This window comes from Balaenoptera ricei, chromosome 17 (genome assembly GCF_028023285.1).
Source record: "Balaenoptera ricei isolate mBalRic1 chromosome 17, mBalRic1.hap2, whole genome shotgun sequence".
Classification (NCBI taxonomy): domain Eukaryota; kingdom Metazoa; phylum Chordata; class Mammalia; order Artiodactyla; family Balaenopteridae; genus Balaenoptera; species Balaenoptera ricei.
In genome coordinates, this window is record NC_082655.1 from 41,344,422 (window position 1) to 41,367,665 (window position 23,244).

Sequence of the window (23,244 nt, forward strand, 5' to 3'; positions counted from 1 at the left end):
CGGTTCCCTCCTGGAAATGCACACCTCTGCAAGCAGGTGTACAGCAGCACCAGGCTTTCTTCCTTACCTCTTGTTGTCTGACGCTAACTTTAGCGATTTTACTAAAATTCAGTTTTTTCTGATGGGGATTAAAAGGTTGGACGGGATATGCTCTAAGAGCCCTTCAAGAAGTTAAAATTATTAGAGCCATAACATTCAAATATGCTCTTATCTGGCAGAGCAGCTTTGTAATGTTTTCCTCACGATCTAAACATACCTGTTACTGGAGTAGATACTTGTGTGCAGACTACATAGATCTCATTGCCAAAGTTAATATCAACAGTAGTCGTGGCCGAGTGGTTAAGGCGATGGACTAGAAATCCATTGGGGTCTCCCCGCGCAGGTTCGAATCCTGCCGACTACGAGCAGGCAGTATTTTGGTACAGATCCTTGTTTTCCTTTTGCAGGCTTCTTCACAGATTATTTAAAGAATTTATGAACTGCTGGAATACAACTGGGACCCCAATGGGGCAAGATGAAGAGCGGATGAGGGAGCTAGGCAGTCGTGTGATTGTGGTTACAACTTGAGTCCAGAAGAGGGAAATGGGACAAAACACGCCACACAATCTGGAACAAAGAAAAGCAAAGCGTCGCGAGGTAGCGCAGGAAAGGACAGTTCCGACAGACCTCTCGCCCCGCGGGAAAGCCTGTGCCCCGGTGCCTCGCTACCCCACTGCATCCTTCCGCGCGAGCGCGTCAGCGCCCAGGCATCGCGAGCGCCTAGGACAGCCTCGGAACGGCTCGCGCATGCGCGGGAGCGACCAGCGCGCCCTGCGGCTCCTCGCGTTGCCCCTGGAAACCACACGGTGCTGTAGCTACAAGAGCAGGGGAAGGACATGACGATTCAAGATGGCGAAGGACCTGGACGAGCTCTTGGATGAGGTCGAGTCCAAGTTTTGCAGACCAGACCCACTGAGACTGGGTATGGTCGAACGGCCCAGAGGCGGAGGCGGTGGCGGCGGCATCCTCAGCAACGACCGGAACCGAGCCGAGGCGAAAGAGAATCTCAGGTTAACAGGCGGGAGGGGTGGGCTGTTCTGGTGAAGCCTGCTTCAGGTCCTAAAGCCACCCCTCCGCCGCCGGACCCAAAGAAACGTACCCCCGCCCGCAACCTCCAGCTCCTCTCCCTGCTAGGGCCCAGACTCTCAATTCCCCACTTCCGGGGCCGCACACACTTCAACTCCCCAGCCTGGAGGATCCTAACATCTCTTCCCAAGGCCAGACTCCGCCCCCGAGCAAGCCCCAGAGGACTGGCCCCGCTGATGCCCCGCCTCTGAGAGCCCGCGGCTTCACTCGGGTTCCGATGGGGGAGGGGGGGTGCAGTTTAGGCTCTCCCTCTTGAGCCCCGAGGGGGTCACGGTGACCCGGGCCTCCGTTTGCGTGAGCGATTCTCTTCCGCTTTTGAGGTGCCCGCACAGAGAACCTCATCTTATTGCCTCTGGTCCTCTTGGGACCCCATTCCCAAGGCAGAACAATTCTTGGGCCAATTGTTGGAGAAAACGATTCCATTCTGCTCCATCATTAGTTGATTTTTTTTTTAAGCTCAGAGAATTGAATGAGATTAGATTTAAGATTAAAAGGTTTAATTATTGGTAACATTGTCTTTATTAATCCAGCCACCTTCCTTCTCCCCACGGCCCCAGCTAAGGGTCCCAGAGGCTCTCAGGCATCCAAATTGAAATTTGGGGAATTTTCTTAAGTCTTGGTTTTTGATCCAAAAAAAGTATCTTTCAAATTTGTCAGTCATTTTTCTTCTGTGTAATTATTCAATAATAGGACTTTCTTCTTTATCTCACTTCCCCCCTCAATTCCAAAAAACCAAAATTTTTACCAGAATGAGTATTGTCCTTCAAAGTGTTGGCTTGGGAGCCTCTGCAGTAACTCTTGCTTGAATCTCTTGGAGACGCTTGTGGAATTAAACAGAGGCAGCTTTGGAACAACCCAAGAAAATCAATCTTGTTCATTTATGGCTGCATCTGTGGATTTTGTTTTGTTTTTGCGCACCTGTGTGTGATTTCCCAGAACCCAACACCATTGCTACCCAATTTACAAGACTTACCTCTAATGACATTTGTTTATAAAAATTAACCCTCAGAAGATAAAAACATTGAAAAGAGTCTAAAATTTAGAAACAGAAGTTCTAAAAGTTAGTCGAGTACTTGGCAGCATTCGAAAAAATAACTGTAGAGCCAACTAAAATGACTGCTTTGGGGACTTCCCTGGCGGTTCGGTGGTTAAGACTCCGAGCTCCCAATGCAGGGGGCATGGGTTCATCCCTAGTGGGGACTCGGCCAAAAAGATGACCGCTTTGAATGGGCTAACGCTCATTTGACTGTTTATGCAAATATCACTCTCACTAATTTGTATATTATTATCTTGAATGCTGGACATTCTTATTTACTCATTCCCAGCACATCTACCATTCCTATCCTACAACAATGTTACCTTGCAAGTTCTTTTGTTCTTTTTGTTTATTCCTTTGGGGCATGGAGAAAATTTATCAAAGAGCCTTCCAGAGCCTATTCATCTTAGGAGAACTAGCACGGAGGGATAGGATGTCTTGGAGCAGGCTGCTGAAAATGGAAAGGGTTACTAAGGTGGACAGATCGTCTCCAAGCACAGGTCCTTTTGTACCTCTCTCCGTAGCCTGTTGTTATACTGCTAAAATCCATGCATAATCCTTGTAGCATCCCATCCCACCTAACTACCTCAGATTTTTTCAATAATACATTTATAGAAGCTGTAACAAACCAGTACTGTTGTCATTCATGTGTTGAATTCAAGTGTTGTCATTCACTTCATTTGGCATTGTAGTTGTAAAGGTAAATTTTGCAAAAAAACAGCAACAAAGACCCTAAACTTAATAACAAATGTAGTATATAATGTCAAATATTAAAATTTTGTCCTGAGCCAAAATTGATACCTAAAAGTTAGGAACTGATTTACATTATGAATTTATTAATAGGAGACTACCTGCCAATTGTGTAGTGATATAGCCTGTATCTCTTTTTCTTAAAAGAGTTAAAATACTGAAATTGTCCCTTAAAAACGATAGCTCTGCAGATAATAAATGACCATGCCGCATCTGGATACCAGGAACTACTGCTAATATAAATGGTCAGAACATATACAACTTGATGAAGAGTTCAAAATGATAAAGAGAAATATATGATTAGTTTTTTTTAAAAAAAAAAAGACTGATGTGAGTTGAACTGCAATAAGAATAAAGTGGTTCAGGATTATACAGATGGGAATATTTAGAGATAATATCATAACCTCATAGATGATAGCTATAATAATAGCCCATACTTATTGAGTCCTTTTTATATGCCTTATTGTGTTATTTCATTTAATCTCTGCATCCCTACATAGTGAATACTATTATTATCCTCATTTCACTGACCAAGACCTAGAAAAATAGTTGCTTGCCCAAGTTCATATTTCCAAGTCTACCAGGACATTGTACATCCAGATTTAAGCTTTTATGTATACCTTTCACATTTAATTATGGGTTTCAAGTGTTTACATTTATTTTATTTAGACTATGTATTTTATTTTTGACAGAAACTATATCTTAAATCAAGATTCAATATAGGAAGCAAAGTTAAGTAGGGAACCAATAAATGTTTATTAACCTTTGATTAAGATTATTGTATTACAGCATCAAAAGACAAAAAGTATACTGTCATTTAAAATTTATATGCTTTCTCAATGAAATGATGGCATTTTTTCCCCATTTCTGTAGCAAAGCATAGGCAAACGTAGGCATCATGAAATTGTGTGATCTAATAACAGACCAGAGTCTTATGTAAGCTGATAGTTTGGATCCCTAACAGTACTGAGTAGACTGGTAAAGTTTGAATGCATCTGATTCTTGAAATTGTGAAATTGCATGAGAGAGGGGAACCCAGAGAGTACATCATGAAAACCAGAGGAGAAAATTTCTAGAGGACATCTTAGCAACCTGCTGTCACAAAAGAAATTGAAGGAATTGGTACACAAGTGTCAGGTGCTTCTGAAAGATTAAAGAGAATTGGAACTGAGAAAGGCCATTGAATATAGTGATTTGGGCAGTAGTGACTTTGAAAAAAAGAGTTTCACTATTGTTGAGGGATATAGAGGCCAGAGATGGAATATTACACCTGGAAGAAGTTTTAAATAGTTGTCTAGACTTCCTTTTTACATATAAAATGTCTGAGGTTCAGAGAGGTTAAATAATTTAAACTAGGTGGGTAGTTCTCAACAGGTGATGACTTTACCACTCAAGGGGCATTTGGCAATGTCTTGACATTTTTGATTGTAACAACTGGGGAAGGGTGTGCTACTGGCATCTAGTGGGTAGAAGCAGGGATGCTGTAAAACATCCTACAGTGCACAATAGCCTGCCCCTCTCACTGTGACACACACACACATACACACACACACACACACACACACACCAAAGAATTTTCTGGTCCCAAATGTCAGTATTTCTAAGGTTAAGAAACCCTTATCCAGATCACCAGCTGATGCTAAATCCAATGTACTTGTAAGGAGGTAGAAACAATGGATATAGACTACTCTTCAGTAGTGAGTAAAATAGGGTGGCAACTTCAAGAGGGGTTTTGGAATGTTTCTTTGAAGAAGAAATGATACTTAGCATACTTGGGAAGAAACCAGTATACAGTGGAAGATATTAAGGGTAAAAGTTAGAAAGGGAAAAACTAAAGAGGCAAAGCCTGGACATAGATGGAATCAGACATTTCAGTGTTAGGCAGTAGCCTCTGTGTTTTCTTACATCAGGTTAATTATCTTACTCTAAGCAGTATCAAAGAAGGGCTATAATCCTGATGTTAACAATTTCGGAGCAAATATGTTTCTAGAAATAGAGAGTTAGTCTAAAAAACCTGTCTTTTAAAACAAATAATGATCCAATGAAGTTATAAAGTTATAATGATATACAGCATCTGTAACGTAAACTCTAAAGAGAGTTAATCTCATTTAGTGTTAGGTGTCTAGACTGCCCTAGATTCAATTCCAAGCCTCTCCTCCCACTGTTTATATGAACTTGGTCGAGTTTTTGAATCTCTCAGTCCCTATATCTTCATCTATGTAAAGTATTCAGTAAATGTTAGCTATTAAATAGGAGTTCCATGCAGTAACAGTTTGTCAGTAATCCTGTGATGGCTTTACCTGCAGAAGGTAAAGAGATAGTTGAGATACTCTTTCAAGCGAATATCACTTTTTTGTGTGTATGTGTGTAATTGATCATTTGGTTATATAACCTTTGGCTCCTGTAGTAAAGAGGTATGATTATTTGACTTACAATGGAACCCTTAGGGGAAAATTAGACATATTAAAATTATCTTTGTTTATAATTCTCAGGTTCTACTTATAATTGTACATATTTTGTATTCTTAAATAAATGATTGATGTAATTTAGAAAAGTGCATACCCACCTTTCTCTTATATATAACATACAGCTTTAAATGTTATATTTTAAGTATGTAAAAGTACACATGTGAATTTGTACCTGATGAACTACATCTTTTTTCTCAAGAAACCTAGGCTCTGTCCATAGTAGGAAAAAAATAACATCACATTTCTCCTTCTGTTATCAACTCTAGTAATGGACTTTATTTAAACAAACTCTTCTGATGCTGGCTGACTTTATCTGCACTTAAGCTTCAGCTGTTTTCTTGTTTGTTTGTTGTTTGTTTTTTCAGATCAACAGAAACATTTAAAAAAGAGCATGATCTTGACAGTCTTATTAACGAAATATTTGAAGAGCCCAACTTTGACAAAAAACGCTTTGTAAGTCAAATGTTCTAAATGTACAGTAATTCTTTCATTATCTCAAGACATGTTTAGAATAGTCTGAAAACTTATAGAATACACAAGTATCTATAGTCCTTTGAATTCTGAGAAATGCAATTATTTAAAGAAATTATTCCACTTAGATTTAAATAGGAAAAAAAAATTAGAAACTGTGTGTTTTGCTTTTTATTTCTCAGCAAGAATGAGAAATTAGAAAAGCTGTTGAACAAAAGTCAACTTGCAGATGAAGTTGGTTACTTGTATTTATTTGTATACTCTAAGAATACTTTTCTAAAAGACCAAAATCAGCTTTCATTATAAGAATGTGCTTAGCATCTCAAATGCTTTGCCATTACTCTCATCCCATGTACTAATCAGTTAAGTTGGTAGTATTTTAATTTTTAAATGCTTATATATCTATATCAACTTTATAAAAGCTCATAAAATGATATAACAGCCACCTATATATTTACTAGTCATACTGAACGTATCTTAACATTTTGCCAGATTTGCTCCTCTGGATTTTTTTTTTTTTTTTTTTTTTGGCCACACCATGTGATTTGCGGGATTTTAGTTCCCTGACCTGGGATTGAACCCAGGCCACAGCAGTGAAAGCGCTGAGTCCCAACCAGTGGATCGCCAGGAACTCCCTGGACTTTTTTTAAAGAAATAAAAATTATAGTTTAAGAACTCTCCAAATCTTACTCTACTGCCTTCCTTCCCAAAGGTAACCATTAGCCTTTCCATCCATACTTTTATACTTTTATTACATATGTATGTAAGCATAAACAATTTTAACTAATGTATAGCAGTCCCTTATGTAACTCCACCACAGTTTATCTATCTACATCCCTGGTGATTAGACATTTTGATTATGCCAAGTTGTTGCTCTTACAAACAATGCTTCATCAAATATCTTTGTATGTCTTTTTTTTTTAACCCATGTATAGGAGTTTCTCTAGGATATATAAACCTAGGAGGTCACAAGGTGTGCTCATCTTCAACTTTTCTACCCATTGCCAAAATGTTTTCCAAAGTGACTGTCTTATTTGTATTCTTGTCACCAGCAGCGATGAGAATGTATATACTTTCATTTTTACCAGTTTGGTGGGCACAGAATATATTTGTTAGAATTATAGATTTATTTATATACATATATATATATATTTGTTAGAAAGAGACCAAATGGAAGTCTAAATTACAAGGACCACAAGGAAAACAATCTAAGAAATAAATATAATAGCAAAGAGGGTTTGTTTGTTTGTTTTTAAGGTAGGGAAGATTAAAGCAAGACAGTGGACTAAAAATAACTAGGCAATGATTGTGTTAAGATTATGGATATGGGCCACTTCTTTTTTTGTCAGACTAAAAATCAAGTGACTGGTATAGATCTTAAGCTTTGTATTTCTCTATGCCAGAGGGGAGAGGAGTGGGAGAGATGAGTGAAATACATGAGGGATGTACAAATTTCCAGTTACAAAATACATGAGTCACAGAGATGAAATGTACAGCATGAGGAATATAGTCAATAATACTGTAATAGCTCTGTATGGTGACAGATGGTGACTAGACTTTTTGTGGTGATCATTTTGTAATGTATAGAAATACCGAATCAGTATGTTGTACACCTGAAACTAACATAGTGGTGTAGGTCAATTATACTTCAATTAAAAAAAAAAAAAGAATAAAACCAAGTTTAAAAAATCTTAATTTCTCTAAATTTAACATTTTCAATTCATCTGTGGTAAATTAATAAGCTGGTGGCCTAGTTGAATAACATGTCAACACAATAGCAATGGTGTTGAATACTCTGCAAACAGAATGCATCATAAATGCTGAATAGCAATACTAATTTAATTAGTGGTAGGAAAAAAACTACATGATGTTATTCATTGATCATCTGAGCAATTCATTATTTATTAAGCACTACACGGTATGTATCTGTGTGTGAGGCACTGTCTCTTCAGTTCAAGGCATTTCAGAAAGAGAAGGAAATACTTCTCTAAAGAAGTGTTAGAGAAGATACACTAATTTGAAACAAAAATAGCTCTTATAATCATGAAGAAATAAGCTTTTATGCACTTCTTCTGTATGCTCCCTTTTTGAAGTTAGTTATTATATCCAGTTTTCCAGCCTGCAGGGGAGAAAGCAACCCAAGTAAACTCCTGGAGGAAAGCAGATCAATGTAAAACACTGATTGGATGAGGAAAAGAAGTGTCTGTGAATTGCCAGTCCATGCCCACCTTGTCCTTGGAGGCCAGGTCATGCTCTTCAGAGTATTGCTCCCTCCCCCATTGCTCACCCATTCTGTTGTGTTTCTTTTATTTTTAATTGAAGTATAGTTGATTTACAATATTATATCAGTTGCAGGTTGTTTCGTTCGTTAACCACTCTCAGACTCCCACAAGAAAGCCCAGAAACAGCAGTAGATGTCCCAGTGTGCCAGCTTTGAGTTGTAAACACAAGCCTGGATGGCACATGGAGTATGCTCCCAAAGACAAAAAGAGACTTAGGCACATTATTACTTTTCAGCTATGCACCAAAAATGTTTCCAGTTCTGTTTAACATCAGTTTTATTCAACAAATAAAAGCGTTAAGAGAAATAGTAAAGTATTTTTGCCTCCATTAAATTTCCTCACCTACTAGGTAAAATGATGGCATGTCTCTGCATAGTTTAAATTGCCTTTTCTCCATCCTACTTCCTTTCCTTGGCAGTGGTCCTAGTATGTGGTCGGCTATGTTGTTTGGTACCTTATACCAGTTAACACTTAATAAATGCTTGCTAATGATGATGTTATGTAACCATATAGGAACTACTGTATGGTTGTGACTAGGTAGCTGTACATTTTCCTTGAACATCTAATGGTTGATACCATTCCATTTGATCATAATTAATATTCCTGAAGTTACCCAGGAGTTTGGTTAGTTTATTTTTAGTTCAGGTGAGTACCATTCACAGCCTTTAAAATGAGTCTGAGGTTTTTTTACTCCTCAGTTGAATTTTTCCAGGATGAAGTTTTAAATAGCAGCTCCTTCATATTAAATCATTGAACTCTAGTATTAACTGAAGAGTTATAAAGTGACTCTGAATCTTAGCATGCTAATAATGGCAGTATATCAATTTTCTAGACTAAACGTTAGCATAGTAATTCGTAAATTCCTCAGGGAGGTCTACTTCCCTTTTGCCTTTAAAGAGTTTTGATCATTGTTTTCATTTCAGAAACTTTAAAATCATAGGAAATTTTAAGCCATTTTAAAAATATTCTTGTTATAAAGTAAAGAATATTAGTTTTCATGTTACAATTCTCTAAGTTACCCTTGGCCTTTTGTTGTTTTGTTTTTTTAACAGAAATTAAAATCTAAATCTTCAGGTAACACATCTGTCAGAGCTTCCTTTCAAGGCCTTGGTAAGAGGTAAGTTGGGTTTGCTTTGGTGAATTATACACACTGGTGAGCATGGTCTAGTAGATTTTGTTACCATTTAACAACATCGAGCAACAAAGCACTGGTCGGCTTTCAGGAGACAGACCAATAGCAGCATTTTCAGTGTTCTTATGGTCTGTGACTCCTTAGTGTAAAGGAACTTGAATGGGAGGTTATTGCTATTGTAAATAATTTTCTGCTGCGTTAAAAAAAAAAAAAAAAAGTATGAATGGTTTCTCAAAATTAATGTTCTGTTATATTCTTCAGTATTTACTTTGTCCCTTACATTATTTGGCAAACACATTTTTCTGTGACTCATTTTAACTCCTTGAGTGTTCCTGAATATACAGGTTTTATCCAATAACACACTGACCCTGGAATAAATACCTCTTCCTTGAAATAGTTGTCTTGCTCAGGAAAATATACAATTTGATTACAAGAATATAGAGTCAGTGAGGCCAAATTAACTTCTCATGTTTCTTTTATGTTTTAATTTTATTTTTCTCCCATCTGTTGAACATGTCCAGCTGCAGCCCAGTATACCTTGGGGGAAGCGCTATTCCGTGTGGGATTGGGACAAATACTTCACAGAGGTAAGATGTCAGAAATATGTTATACTTTCTTAATTAGTTTTTTCCAAATTGATACCCTGTTAAAACATAGTTCTTATCATCTTCGCATGAGTCTGTTTCATAATAAAAGGTATATTTTGTTAGCCAGTCTAAGAACACTTTACTGAAATGTTTATTATTCTTGGGTGATAGCTGTTAAAAGCTATGGTGTTGGGTATCATTGTGTTGACACCCTTCTTTAAGATCCACTTGAAGTGCCTGGATCACTTCCATCCCAGCTTGGTTTCCACAAGACACCAGGAGTTGAGCTTCTGCCTTGCCATTTTTCCTTCCAGGCAGTGAAAACCAGTGAGTAGGACAGGTGAACTATATGATGTGTCACCCACACTGCCTTGGCCAGTCAGCATGAGAAGCTGTGGGAGTTCTTAAGCACAGTCTCTTGATTTTACATATTTCAAAAGGAGAAACCCTCCTTTTGTTGTCTCTTCCCCAACCCTCCTTTCACCCAGTATCTCACTCAGTACCTCTTTCAGGGCAATCTTATGGCCATGATGCTACCTACCCCAAGCCCCTACCAGCCTCAGACTCCTGCCTACTCCATCGTCACTGTCGTAAAGTGGGGAGACAGATCGATTTTCAGCAAATTTTTTTTTGTTGAAGTATAGTTGATTTACAATGTTGTGTTAATTTCTACTGTACAGCAAAGTGATTCAGTTATACATATATATACATTCTTTTTCATATTCTTTTCTATTATGGTTTATCACAGGATATTGAATATAGTTCTGTATGCTATACAGTAGGACCTTATTGTTTATCCATTTTATATATGATAGTTTGTGTCTGCTAATCCCAAACTCCCAAGCCATCCCTCCCCCACCCGCCTCCGCCTTGGCAACCACAAGTCTGTTCTCTATGTCTGTGAGTCTATTTCTGTTTCGTAGATAAGTTCATTTGTATTGTATTTTAGATTCCACATATAAGTGATATCATATGGTATTTGTTTTTCTCTTTCTGACTTACTTCACTTGGTATGGTAATCTCTAGGCCCATCCATGTTGCTGAAAATGACATTATTTCATTCTTTATTATGGCTGAGTAGTATTCCATTGTATATATGTACCACATCTTCTTTATCCATTCATCTGTCGATGGACATTTAGGTTGTTTCCATGTCTTGTCTATTGTAAGTAGTTCAGCAAATCATTTTACCGTCCTGTTAAGTTTGGTTCTATTTTTATAGAGGCCTACTTAACTAGATTATTATATTTTGTCTAGTTATTTCTAAAGCACTTTTTCATTTTCTGATAATTTTTTAAGAAATAAAAGACTGAGCTATATGATTGCATTCTGATCACGTTTCAGGAGAGATAACCATTATATTGAATAATGGAAGTGGGATCCAAAAGGACGTTGTTGGAGGGTTGTGGTAGAGCTGGCCTAGATCCTAGGAGGCCTGGAAAAAAAGGGCTATAGGACCAGAGGGAAACTGGGAATCTGGAGAAGCCTGGACCAGAAACACCAGGCAGCAGACAGGCTATAGCAGCCCACAGGGGTGATGCCTGCTGTGAGGGCTGTAAATAAAGAGTTGATAGCACCTGAATCGTCGTGCGTTGAGGACTGTCTATTCAAAGCATTAGAGGCACAAAATGCCCTTAGAGAAGAATACAGTCTGGTTGCTTATCGATCCTGACTTACTGTGTCTACCCAGTTGGATTTGTCTCGGTCATTGCCAGACCACTCTGCCTCAAATCCAGGCTTCCCTCAAGTCATCCTTGAGCTATACGGCAAACGTTTCCTAGTTACCGTCCACTTCCATCTTCTGTAGTCTCACCCACATAGAACATTAAAGAAAATATACCTAACATAACATTTTGAGCACCTCTCCCCTGTTCAGAAGGAAAATGAGAGCTGCCATCTGTCTCATATTAACTCTAAGCTCATTTAGTTTGCTTTACCAAATTGTTGTCCTTGTTCTTCCTCTTCTCTTTTTAGTTCTTTCACCTCCAGTTAAAGCCTGGGCTAGATACTCTACTTCCACTAGAACACTTGTTATCCTTCTACTTTCCACTTATATTTTTCTGCCTCTGAGTATCTTTTACACTTATTCCCTGTCTAGAATGACACTCCTTTCTAATGCATGTCCCCACTGTCTTACCTGCTTAATTCACTTACTATAGACTCATTTTGTCATTCTGTTTAAACTTCCTTTTCCTTTTCTTTTTTTAAATATTCATTGAATGTCCTCTATGTCCTAGGTACTAGATACCAAAAAAGATAAAACACTGGCCAGTAGAGAAACTGATAAAGAAACAAATGACTATACCCAGGGCATGAAGAAAAAGGGCTCTGATGACAGAATAGCTAAGTTCAGATATTCACTCTGCCTCTTACAAGCTGTGAAGCCTTGAGAAGGGATATAATCTTACAAAACCTCAGTTTCCTCACCCATAAAAACTTTGGTTTTTATGGGTGAGGAAACTGAGTTATTGTAAGGATTAAATGAAATAATACATTAAAATTGCGCCCATGTTGCAAGTCAGCTAGCTACTATAGGTACACTAGTTTGTAGTTATTTGTGGGTCTTTCTCATCTGTTTGTGCTGCCTTCTCATTGTGTTACACCTCAGCTGCAAGAATCCTATATTCTACTACTTTTCCATTTTATCTCAGGAAATATCTCTGTGTGTTCTGGTTTACTTCCAAGAGTAAATATTTTATTAAGATTTTCTTTTATGTAGTATATTTTTACATGTACTTTGATTTAGTCTAGCAGAGAAGAATCTCGTTCCAGATGGAATGTCAATGTATGTCTATTATATAACATTGATCCATGAGAATGCCACAATCTTTCGACCCCGTTCCTACCTTTTGCACAGTGACGAGAAGGGAAAACACATACAATTTGCATATATATATGCACAGGTAAATGTTTATATTCACAGATCTTTTCTTCTTCACCCATCACAAAGATACTAATCATTGACCACCTTCTTCATGACATAGATCAGCACACACAGAAAGATAAGCACATCCATATTCACATGCATGTAAAATATTATATGTGTGAAGTACATACATATTCACGTGCATGTAAAATATTATATGTGTGAAGTACTTTATACTGTCCAGAGCACTTTTTTGTAAATATATGTGTATTGGTTCACCTGCTTCACAGGGAAAAACCAAGATGCAGATAGAGCAAGAATTTTTAACCCCATTTTATAAATGAGGAAATTGAGGCACTGATTTTAAATTCATTAAACACGTATTAATTCATCATGTCCTTGCTAAGTCCTAGGTTTCGAGTGAACACATTGTGGTGAACAAATAAATAGACACTTCCCTGCCCTCAATGAGCTTTCAGTCTAGATGAGGAAAGAGACTTTAATTCCACAAATAACTATTTAATTTCCACATAATATGTAATGTGAAGGGTAAGTACAGAATACTATAAGCATAGATAATTGGCATCCTAACTAATATGAAGTGTTAGGGAATGCTTTCCTAAGCAAATAACATTTAATCAGACTATGATATGATAAATAAGTAGGAATTAAGCAAAGACAGGGGAGCGTTGGAGTCAGAGGACCCACCGTGTTAGACGATCCCTGAGCTGGAAGGAGCCAGGGGTGTGGGAGGAACAGAGAGCAGCTAGGTGAGCTGGAGTGTAGTGAGTGGGGGAAAGAATGGCTCCTGGTGGGGCTGGAGAGAGGTAGTCAGGGGACGTTTGGTTTGGGGTCGCCTGGAGGATTTTAGAAAAATATGTCTTATAGCAGTGGAAGCCATTGGGTTGTTTTGGGGTCTGTTTTAAGCAGATAGGGGTGACATAATCATATTTGTGTTTCTAAAGAAAGACATTTTGGTTCCAGAATGGAAAATGGATTGGAAGTTGGAGGGACAAGATAGGAGAGAACACAGGGAGACCAGTCAACAGGCAGTAGGTACCAGTGGTCCAGGAAAGAGACAGTGATGGCAGCTGTGACCTAAGTGGTGGCAGTGGCTGTAGGGAAAAAGGGTCACACTTGAGATATTTAGAACATAGAATTGACAGAATTCAGTGATTAAATGGCTGTTGGAGGCAAGAGAGAAAGTTGTCAAGAATGACTCCCAAGCCCTGTGCCTTGCCCAAGGCAAGGACTCAGACGTGTAACTTGATGCCTAGTCCATTGCGCCTTCTAGTATACCAATTTGCAGAAGCTTGTATAATTTATGTAAGAGGGAAGCCGCTTTTGCTCTTGCAGCTGTTGTTTTCCAGCTGCCCAAACAGCAAGACTCCCCAGTCCACTGTGTAGATCTGACAGGATTTGACTGAGAACCAGAGTCTGTGCAGAAGACTATATTGGGCTATATTTGGGACATTCCCACCACTAACATCTTTAAAATAGTAAAGATTTTACTTACTAGCCTGATAAAAGGACGAAGCTGTTGGTGACACTTCCATGTTTGTATTTACTCACATTTTAGAGGAAAAACCTGACAATTTATCTTTCATTGGAACCATGACTTTATGTTAGATATTCTTTTATATATAGTTATAAAAGAAAAATATATTTAAGCCCTGAAAATAAGCACTGATTTATATGCCTAGGGCATAAAGGAAATCGAGTCTGTTCTGCCTATTTTTCATGTGTTATGTTTGTTTGATTTTTGGATAATGCTCTGGTTTGAGAATAATCTCGAATGATTTTAGAGTGTAAAGATTTGAATCTTTTACCCACTTGGTGTAAAGGAGAAAGAGCAGTAGCAAAGCGTGGTGGCATTAATAAGATACAGATAAAACCAAGGTGTTATTTTCAAGCCAAATTGAATTTTACTCTCCTCATTATTTTTAAAACTACTTGCAAGCCTGGATTATTCCATAGACTGGTATAATAATGGTCTAATAGAGTGAATCGTAGCAGCAGAATGATTTCTTAGCTGCAAGTTAGTTTTATTTTTCTCAAAGGACAGTGTTTGTAGGAAAATGTGTTAGTGTGAATAGATTTGAATAAACTACTAAATTTTAAATTAAAAAGCTGTATGTAACATTATGGTTGAAATTTTACACATACAAAATGTCAGGAAATTCTAAATTATAGTTCCCACAACAGCAATAATTCAGCCAAATTGCACATATGTATTAAGGCATTAAAGTTAACACTCTGTGCAATCATGTAATAAATACATATGCATAAGAAAGCAAGTTACAGCATCTTTGGGAACCATCATTTTGCATTTCCTGACTTGTACATTCAAAATCCAAGTTCAAATGTGTACAAATGTAGTTGTGTTGAATTTCCATATGTACAAATTCAACTTCATAAATTGCTAAAAGTTTAAAAGGAGATATGGAATTGTTTATGAAACTTAAGATTTTAAGTGTTTATTTTTTTTTTTTTGCCTTTTTTTTTTTAACATGTATATACTGCAGTTTTATTTCAGTTGCACAAACGAAGTTCGCATGTAAGTGTTTAATTATTGTTGTGATTAATGTTTTTAGAAATATAAAGCATTTATTCTCAAAGAAACTTTCAGGCCAAAATATATTTACAATTTTGAAGTTAAGTTGTCTGAATTTTAGAGGGAAATAAGTGAAAAAAAATATAGTGATGGATTTTATTTTATTTTTTAATTGCAGAAGTATTATATGCTTTTTGAAAAAAATTAAAAGTCAAAATGTATAAGGAGAAAGATAGTACTCTCCTTCCTTCCTCTCCATTCCCACCCCTGCTGAGTCAACCAGTGATAGCTGCATGGTATATTACCTTCCACATTTTTCTCCATGTTCTTACAAACTTATTATAAACACCTATACAGGAAAATTTGGGTGGTCGTTTTTATAAAAGCAGGATCATGTTATATATGTTATTGTGTACCTTGCCTTGTGCACCTCTGTGTCAGCAGTTAAATCTAATTAACTCTTTTATCAGCTGCCTAATATTCCATAGTATAAATGTTATTCAGTCTTTTCCCTCTTTGATAGCTATCCAGGTGGTATCCTGTTTTTTGCCACTTCAACAGCACTGCAGTAGGAATTATTCTTGAGATATACGCCTATACTCTGGTGCTTTTATTTATATGTAATATATTCCCCAAAATGGGATTGCTAGTGCAGCAGCTAGGTATAATTTTAATCTTAAAATAATGCCAAGATTTTTCCCAAAAGGTTATAGCAGTTCACATACCCACCAGAAATGTCTGAGAGTGCTAATTTTTGCTCACTTAATTGGTTTAAATATATATTTCATGGTTGCTTGAAATTTTAATTCTTTTTGTAGTATTTTAACTTTTTAATAAATGCTGTATGCCAGGCACTGTCATGAGCACTTTATCAATATTAACTTGGTTAGCTCCTCATAATTCTTTTATGAGGTGTGCGTTATTATCCCCATTTTACAGATAGGGAAACTGAGTCACAGAGAAGTTAAGTTACTTGACTATAGTTACACAGCTAGGGAATCAGCATTTGAACGTAGGCAATCTTGTCTATACTCTTTAACTACTAATCTATGCTACCTATGTTAGTGACATAGAGTATATTTTTAGGTTTTTTTTCTTTGTTGTCATTTGTAAGCACTCTTTATCAGTATAAGTATTTGACTATGTGTTGAAAATGTTTTCTTTCACTCTATTATTGGTCTTTTCACTTTGTTTTTGGTGTCTTAAAAGCTCTTGTTATTTCCTTTTAATTTTTAGATGATCAAATGTATCTATATTGATTCTAGTTTTAAAATACTTCAAACAATGGAGAATCTTTAAATCACAATTATTATACAAGTCAAATGGTTTGCAGCAGCAATTCATAATTCTTACCATATATTATCATTTTACTCCTGAAGTTACTATGTACTATATGAATTTTGAGATTTGCTTGGCATTTCGGTTCCTCAGGTTGTCACTGAGTACCTGTTATGTGCTGAGTATCGTTCTAGCAGTTCTACCCTCTCTCATCAGCAGCATTTTTCCCTTCACTGCATCTTTGCCATCAGTATACACATCTGCTGTTTTTCCTTCTTAAATATAACCTTCTCTTAACCCCACTTCCTTTACCAACTACCACTCCACTTAAAGAAACTGCTTAGATATACCTTACCAGTGAAGCCTATGCAGACTATTGTATTTAAAATTATAACACACTTCCTCCCAGTACTTCCAATTTTATCGACTCTACTTTTTATTTCATTTAAAGCACTTTTTACCTTCTAACATGCTACATAATTTATGAGTATTGCTTATTTCTTCTCGAATTAGAATCTAAGCTGTTTGAGGACAGAATCTCACCAGCACATAGTAGGCTTTCAGTAAATATTTTTTAAGTGAGTGAATGAATACATTAATGCCAAGTAATGGGGAAACAGAAACAAATAAGATATTGTCCCAGCACACGTAAGATATTGTCCCAGCATTTCAATACAATGTGGCAAATTCTGTGATAGAGGCATCCTGAAATTTTCATTAGGAAAGGAAACACGTAAAGAAGGTAGCTTAAGTGAAGATCTCCCTCAGACAAATTTGAAAACCATTGAACTAAAAGATCTACACATCCATTTTTTTTCTTTTATATATGTAAATATACATGTGTGCATGTATGTATCAGTATGCAAGATCTTAGTAAAATAGGTAGGTTTGTGCAGAAATTTGACCTGAAAGTTCAAATAGGTAATCAGACCAATAGTATAAAAATTTATAATCAGATTCATCTTTACTTTTCTGTTGTTTACTCAGTAATCTGTAATATGTGGTATAGTCTATGAATAAATCAGCATATTTCCATATTTTAACTTACCAGTAATTTCTAACGTACAGTTCTTTTTCTCTGAACAGAGCATGTGACCATCTGCGTTGTATAGCCTGTGATTTCTGGGTAGTAAGCTACGATGACTATGGGTGGGACAAATCATGTGATTATCTGTTTTTCAGGTATGTTTCTAAAGAACTTTACTCTGTGAAAAATGTACTTAATATACAACTTTATATTTCTTATTGTGCAGTAATGCCTCTTGGTGGCCTTGGCCAGATTGTGTGGCCTCCACCTCTTTGATACTTCTCACATCATCTCCTCTTTTCCATCTGTCTGCTGTCAGCCTAGTTAAGGACATGTTACTTCTGGACAGGAGTTCAGAAGTAGCCTCCTCACTGATTTTCCTGTGTACATTCTATTCTTCCAGACCACCCTTCACTTGCTGAGAATTAAAGCATAACTCTCAGTATGCCATCCTCTTGCCCAAAACCCGTCTGCTTACAGAATAATGTCCAAATTCCTTAGCATGGCATTCAAGACCTTCCATAATCCAGTCCCCATCTATCACCCAGCTTTGTTTGTCTTTCCACAGTATACTTTTCACCTTTGCAAGATTTTAGCTACATCAAAACAATGCTCCCATTCCCTATGACTTAGTATAAACTCTCCACCTCTTGGGCTACCTTCCCACCATTTTATCTACCTAAACCCTACCTGTCCCTCAGGGTATGGTTCATTGCTCATCTTCTATGATTCCTTTACCACTCTCTCAACTTGGAAGTAAACTCATCCTCTCCCGTGTGTCCACAGCACGTTGTACCTGTTATAGCACTTACTGTAATAAAAGACTGAAAATATCTTAGGTTGGTATATGTCTGCCTCCCTCCTCGTGGTTGGGATAGTGTCTTACTCATATTTTTGTAATTTGTACATCCTTAAATACTCAGTGAATACCTAATGTTTTTAAGTTATAAAAATGTATTTGAACTATACATTCACATTTTCAAATAAAAATTAAGGGCTAAAAATTAGTAAAGTACATATATCATGCATTTTTGGCCCCCCAAACCTGTGCCTAAGCAAAGACTATATTTTCAGATACAAGTCATCAGAATTATTACAGCACTCTTCAGTATCATAAAGAAAACTGTGAGAGGCTTTCTTCACACCTCTCTGGCATCCATTCTCATGTAAATCTCTAGGAGTCTCCTCTAGTGTTAATGTAAGAGTTTTTAAACTTTTCACATCAAGAACTGTTCTGAAAATCTGAATCCTCTCAACATACCCACAGAAAAATTTAAATATGCAAATACATAGAAAAATTACAATTTGAGAGATTTCATAGTACCCAACCCAAATAAAGCCTAGCGCGGTCCCAAAATCCCAGGTCAAGAGCCCGTACTCTTTGGGGTTCTGAAGCTCAGATAAGAAATGTAGACTGGGGCTTCCCTGGTGACGCAGTGGTTGAGAATCTGCCTGCCAATGCAGGGGACACGGGTTCGAGCCCTGGTCTGGGAAGATCCCACATGCCGCGGAGCAACTGGACCCGTGAGCCACAACTACTGAGCCTGCGCGTCTGGAGCCTGTGCTCCGCAACAAGAGAGGCCGCGATAGTGAGAGGCCCGCGAATCGCGATGAAGAGTGGCCCCCGCTTGCCGCAACTAGAGAAAGCCCTCGCACAGAAACGAAGACCCAACACAGCCAAAAGTAAATAATAAATAAATTTTTAAAAAAAAATGTAGACTGTAAAGTGGTAGATGAAACCATGAAACTGGATGATATTACCCAGAAAGGTGACTTGGAGGCCTGTCAGTGAATGCAGAGTTAAGGGATCATTTATTTAAGATAGGAGATGCTGGGACTTCCCTGGTCCAGTGGTTCCCTTAACTGCTGGTCCAGTGGTTAAGAATCAGTCTTGCAATGCAGGGGACGCCGGTTCGATCTCTGGTCAGGGAACTAAGATCCCACATGCCGCATGGCAACTAAGCCCACGTGCTGCAATTAGAGAGCCCGCATGCCGCAACTACAGAGCCCACACGCTCTGGGGCCCATGTGCCACAACAAGAGAGAAGCCCGCTCACCACAACGAAGAGCCTGCATGCCTCAGTGAAAGATCCCACGTGCTGCAGCTAAGACCTGACACAGCCAGAAATAAATAAATATTAAAAAAAAAAAAAGATAGGAGATGCTTTGATGTTTATATTGTGGGGGGGGGGGTGGGGAAGACAAGAGAAGGGAAGGTTATGTGAGTAACAAGGTCCTGGAGGCTTTGGGGTCTGATGGAAAAGTGGGCCTTGGATAGGAAGAGGCCATCTCTGTGCCTGGGTGGAAAGAGGTCATATACTGATGTGTTCAAGGGGAAAGCTAGGAAATGGAGGCCTTTTCACATCTCACTGCCTGATTTTGTGAATGAAGATGTGATCTGCTTGAAAGTAGAGGGGAGATGAAACACTTGAGGGCAATAAGTGTATCCTAGCTTTGACAAGTTCTAGAATTTTCAAAAAGAAGTATAAGCTATACTTGACCATCCTGCCATAATAGCTAAATAAAATGCTCTTATTTTTCTATTAAACTGTGTTTGCTTTATGGGAAATAATGAAATTTTCTTTCTCAGCTTTTAAAATATGCACTACTTGAAATGTATTAATTATTGATAGTTCCTTGGCTTTCATGATTCCTATTCCTGAGATCTCTAAGTATTCAATCAAGTATCACATGTTAAGTTTGTCAAAATATTTTGTAGATTGAATAAAGTACAGTCCTTCATTTAGCCATTTAGTTTTCATTAAACACATTTAGTTTTGTTCGGCTTTTTTCTTTGCAGTAAAACTTATTCATTCAGTTCTTCCCCTATCTCACTGTAACCTTAGCTAAGTTGTTCAGCTGGTCAAAGTCTCAGTTTCCTGAAGTCAGACAGTTGGCCTGGAAAATCTCTTAGGTTTTGTTAGGGTCTAACCTCAATTGTGCCTGAATTTTGTGCAGTACTGAATGTGGTGCCCATTGGCCACCAGAGGGCACTTTGTTTCCTGCTTTCTGTTGCAGTGACATCAACAAGTAACAGTTAACAGTGTATTTCTTTTTTTAAAAATACTTATACTGTATTTCATCATTTCACTATGTATTTTTTCATCACTTCACTTTGAATTTTTTCATTTTCTTTTGTCATGGAATATTTACATAAATTCAGTAGATGGATTATGAAAATCATAATTGATTTTCTATTAATTAAATTTAACTTCTGCAGTCTTTTTTATAATAGCATCAAGTCAGATGGTTATCGTTTTTCATGTGTGCATAGATTTAATTATGTTAAAATTACTGACATTTATTTCAGGATAGGCATTTGTTTTGTTTCTGGTAGTATACGTAAATAAGCAGATCACTGAAACAAATGAGATATAATATGAATTCAGCACATAGAAATAACAAGCACTTTTTCTCTATTAATGAAAAATTTCTATAGTTAACCCATCAGAAGCCTGTTATCTTTATGCCTCTTATATGCCCTCCATTTGCCACATTGCAGGCTTTTAAAATATGGCACAGGTGAGTATTTGAGGTAGGAGATGAACCACCATCTTTTCCACTCTATTCTTATATCATGTAGTCTCTGATAAGACAGATCAATAATTCTTCAGCTCTTTAGGTCACTGTGTTCTACAACAGCCTTAATAAACAGACCTAGAGGATTGCCATTTAAAAACATTGAAATCCTCAGAAAGAGAACACCAAAGTGTATCTTCTGTTTTTCATGTGAGAACACCAGGTAGTTTAGTGTTTGGATGTTGTGAAGATAGGAAAATAAAGCAGTTAGAATTTCTTTTATTTTTTAAGTCATTAAGCACTGAACAAAGCAACTATGCTAAAACCTTCTTGTTTTACTAATAGGAACAATATGCCAGAATTCCACAAATTAAAACCAAAGTTGGTAAAGAAGAAAGGAACACGGGCATACGCCTGCCAGTGCAGCTGGAGAACTGTTGGAGAGCTGACTGACCTTCAGACGGATCATCACCTTCGCTGGGTTTGTGGTAAACACTAGGAATGCAGACTTTCCACATTCAGACAAATGCATCCATGAGAACAGTCTCTGTTAATAGCCACGATATTTAGGTAAAGGTACATAGTATCATGCCCTTTGGAAAAGACAGGAAGTTTCATTTAATGGCTGTACAAATTTTCAAAGACCAAATGGACTTGGGAAGATAATGTGCTTTAACATTTTGGAATTATTCCTTTTTGATATATGGACATTTCACTTAGTAAGGAAGGTAACAAGTTATCCAAATACTTCTTTGCTAGCCTGTCCCCTGTTAAATAGAAATTGAATTGTGGAGTTTCATACAAATATATAGCCATTCAGTAGCAACTGCAGTACTACTGACTGCTAATATACTTAGCATAAACATTCCTCGTTACAGCAGTTAAAGGGGATAAAGCTGGCCCTGCAGAGAGGTCATTGAGGGGTGTACACGTCACCTCTTCCAGTCAGATCTGTTGTTAGCAAAGATCATAATTTAGACATGTCAGAAACCATGTGATCTGTGGCTAATTGAAGGGTTTTCGGGAGTCTGGGTATATTGTAGGTGAAAACACTGCCTTGTATCTGATCTAACTTCACCAATTCAAAGCAATACTATGCACAGTAGTAAGTATATATTACCAGTTTTAGCTTATTTCTCCTCCTTTTGTTCATTTAGATATCAGAAGTTATTTAGTTTGCTCTTTTAGCAAGTATTCATTGCTATATAAAAGTGGGGTTTTTTGATGCACCCAAAAGTACAAGGAAAAATCCTAATACAGACAGGTCATTTTTGGATTTTCCAAGTACCTTCTTGCCTTTAATGCCCTAAAACTCCATTAAGTAAAGAGAACAGCAAGTAAGGTATTTTCTCAGGCAACCTGTTGATTTTTCTGGTAGGATCAGGTTGACATGCTGTTTATTGGTGAATACATGAAAAAAGAAAGCATAGCTGAACCAACAGGTAACCTGTTGGGCTCCTTCTTAATATGACTAAGACTTGAGGAGCCCTACAATAGCAACACATTCAGAAAATCGGCTACCTCAAAATTACCAGCTCGCAGCCCCATCAAGAGATTCCAATTTGCCAGAAGCTCTTTACCGCATGTGTCTAATATATTGTTCAAATGTGTGACACAAGGCTTGCTGAAAGGGAGGAACTGAAGCAAAGTTATGATCTGCGTAGTCTTATACTGAATCTGTTCCAGCCATTTTACTCAAGCAAAGAAAGATCTGGTCATTAAACTCCTTCTCCTAACTGTGACACATTTGCATATGTGTATCAGTTGTTCCAGTAAGTCTAGTATTCCAACAGGATAAATCTCATTGTGGCAGATGCTCACATTTTTGTATTAAGAATATGTTTACCAATCTTATCTTTCAATAAAAATTTTTTACCCCCTAAAATTTTATCTCAGTGTAATTGTATCGGAAACATAGTGGGGGACTTCCCTGGTGGCGCAGTGGTTAAGAATCCGCCTGCCAATGCAGGGGACATGGGTTTGAGCCCTGGTCCGGGAAGATCCCACATGCCACGGAGCAACTAAACCTGTGTCCCACAACTACTGAGCCTGCGTTCTAGAGCCCGTGAGCCACAACTACTGAAGCCCGCATGCCTAGAACCTGTGTGCTCTGCAACAAGAGAAGCCACCACAATGAGAAGCCTGCACA

The 23,244-nt window shown here is 37.6% G+C and overlaps 1 protein-coding gene and 1 non-coding gene across 2 annotated transcripts; both read left to right on the top strand.

Moving 5' to 3' along the window:
• Positions 1 to 321: 321 nt before the first annotated feature.
• On the top strand, positions 322 to 403 carry TRNAS-AGA (transfer RNA serine (anticodon AGA)). Its single transcript has one exon. It is a non-coding gene; the product is annotated as a tRNA-Ser (tRNA).
• Positions 404 to 817: 414 nt separating this feature from the next.
• Positions 818 to 22,980, top strand: CFAP418 (cilia and flagella associated protein 418). Its single transcript, XM_059901973.1, has 6 exons — positions 818 to 1,049; positions 5,745 to 5,832; positions 9,185 to 9,249; positions 9,786 to 9,851; positions 17,636 to 17,731; positions 21,441 to 22,980. Exons 1-6 carry the CDS (start codon positions 889 to 891, stop codon positions 21,592 to 21,594), a joined length of 630 nt encoding a protein of 209 aa, XP_059757956.1. The 5' UTR covers positions 818 to 888; the 3' UTR covers positions 21,595 to 22,980.
• Positions 22,981 to 23,244: the final 264 nt, after the last annotated feature.

What these genes read in the sequence shown, in the direction of transcription:
- CFAP418 (XM_059901973.1), top strand. Translation starts at nt 889, where the DNA reads ATGGCGAAGGACCTGGACGAGCTCTTGGATGAGGTCGAGTCCAAGTTT. An exon ending in GAGGCGAAAGAGAATCTCAG is followed by an intron (nt 1,050 to 5,744) that starts GTTAACAGGCGG and finishes TTGTTTTTTCAG; the next exon opens with ATCAACAGAAACATTTAAAA. An exon ending in ACTTTGACAAAAAACGCTTT is followed by an intron (nt 5,833 to 9,184) that starts GTAAGTCAAATG and finishes TTTTTTTAACAG; the next exon opens with AAATTAAAATCTAAATCTTC.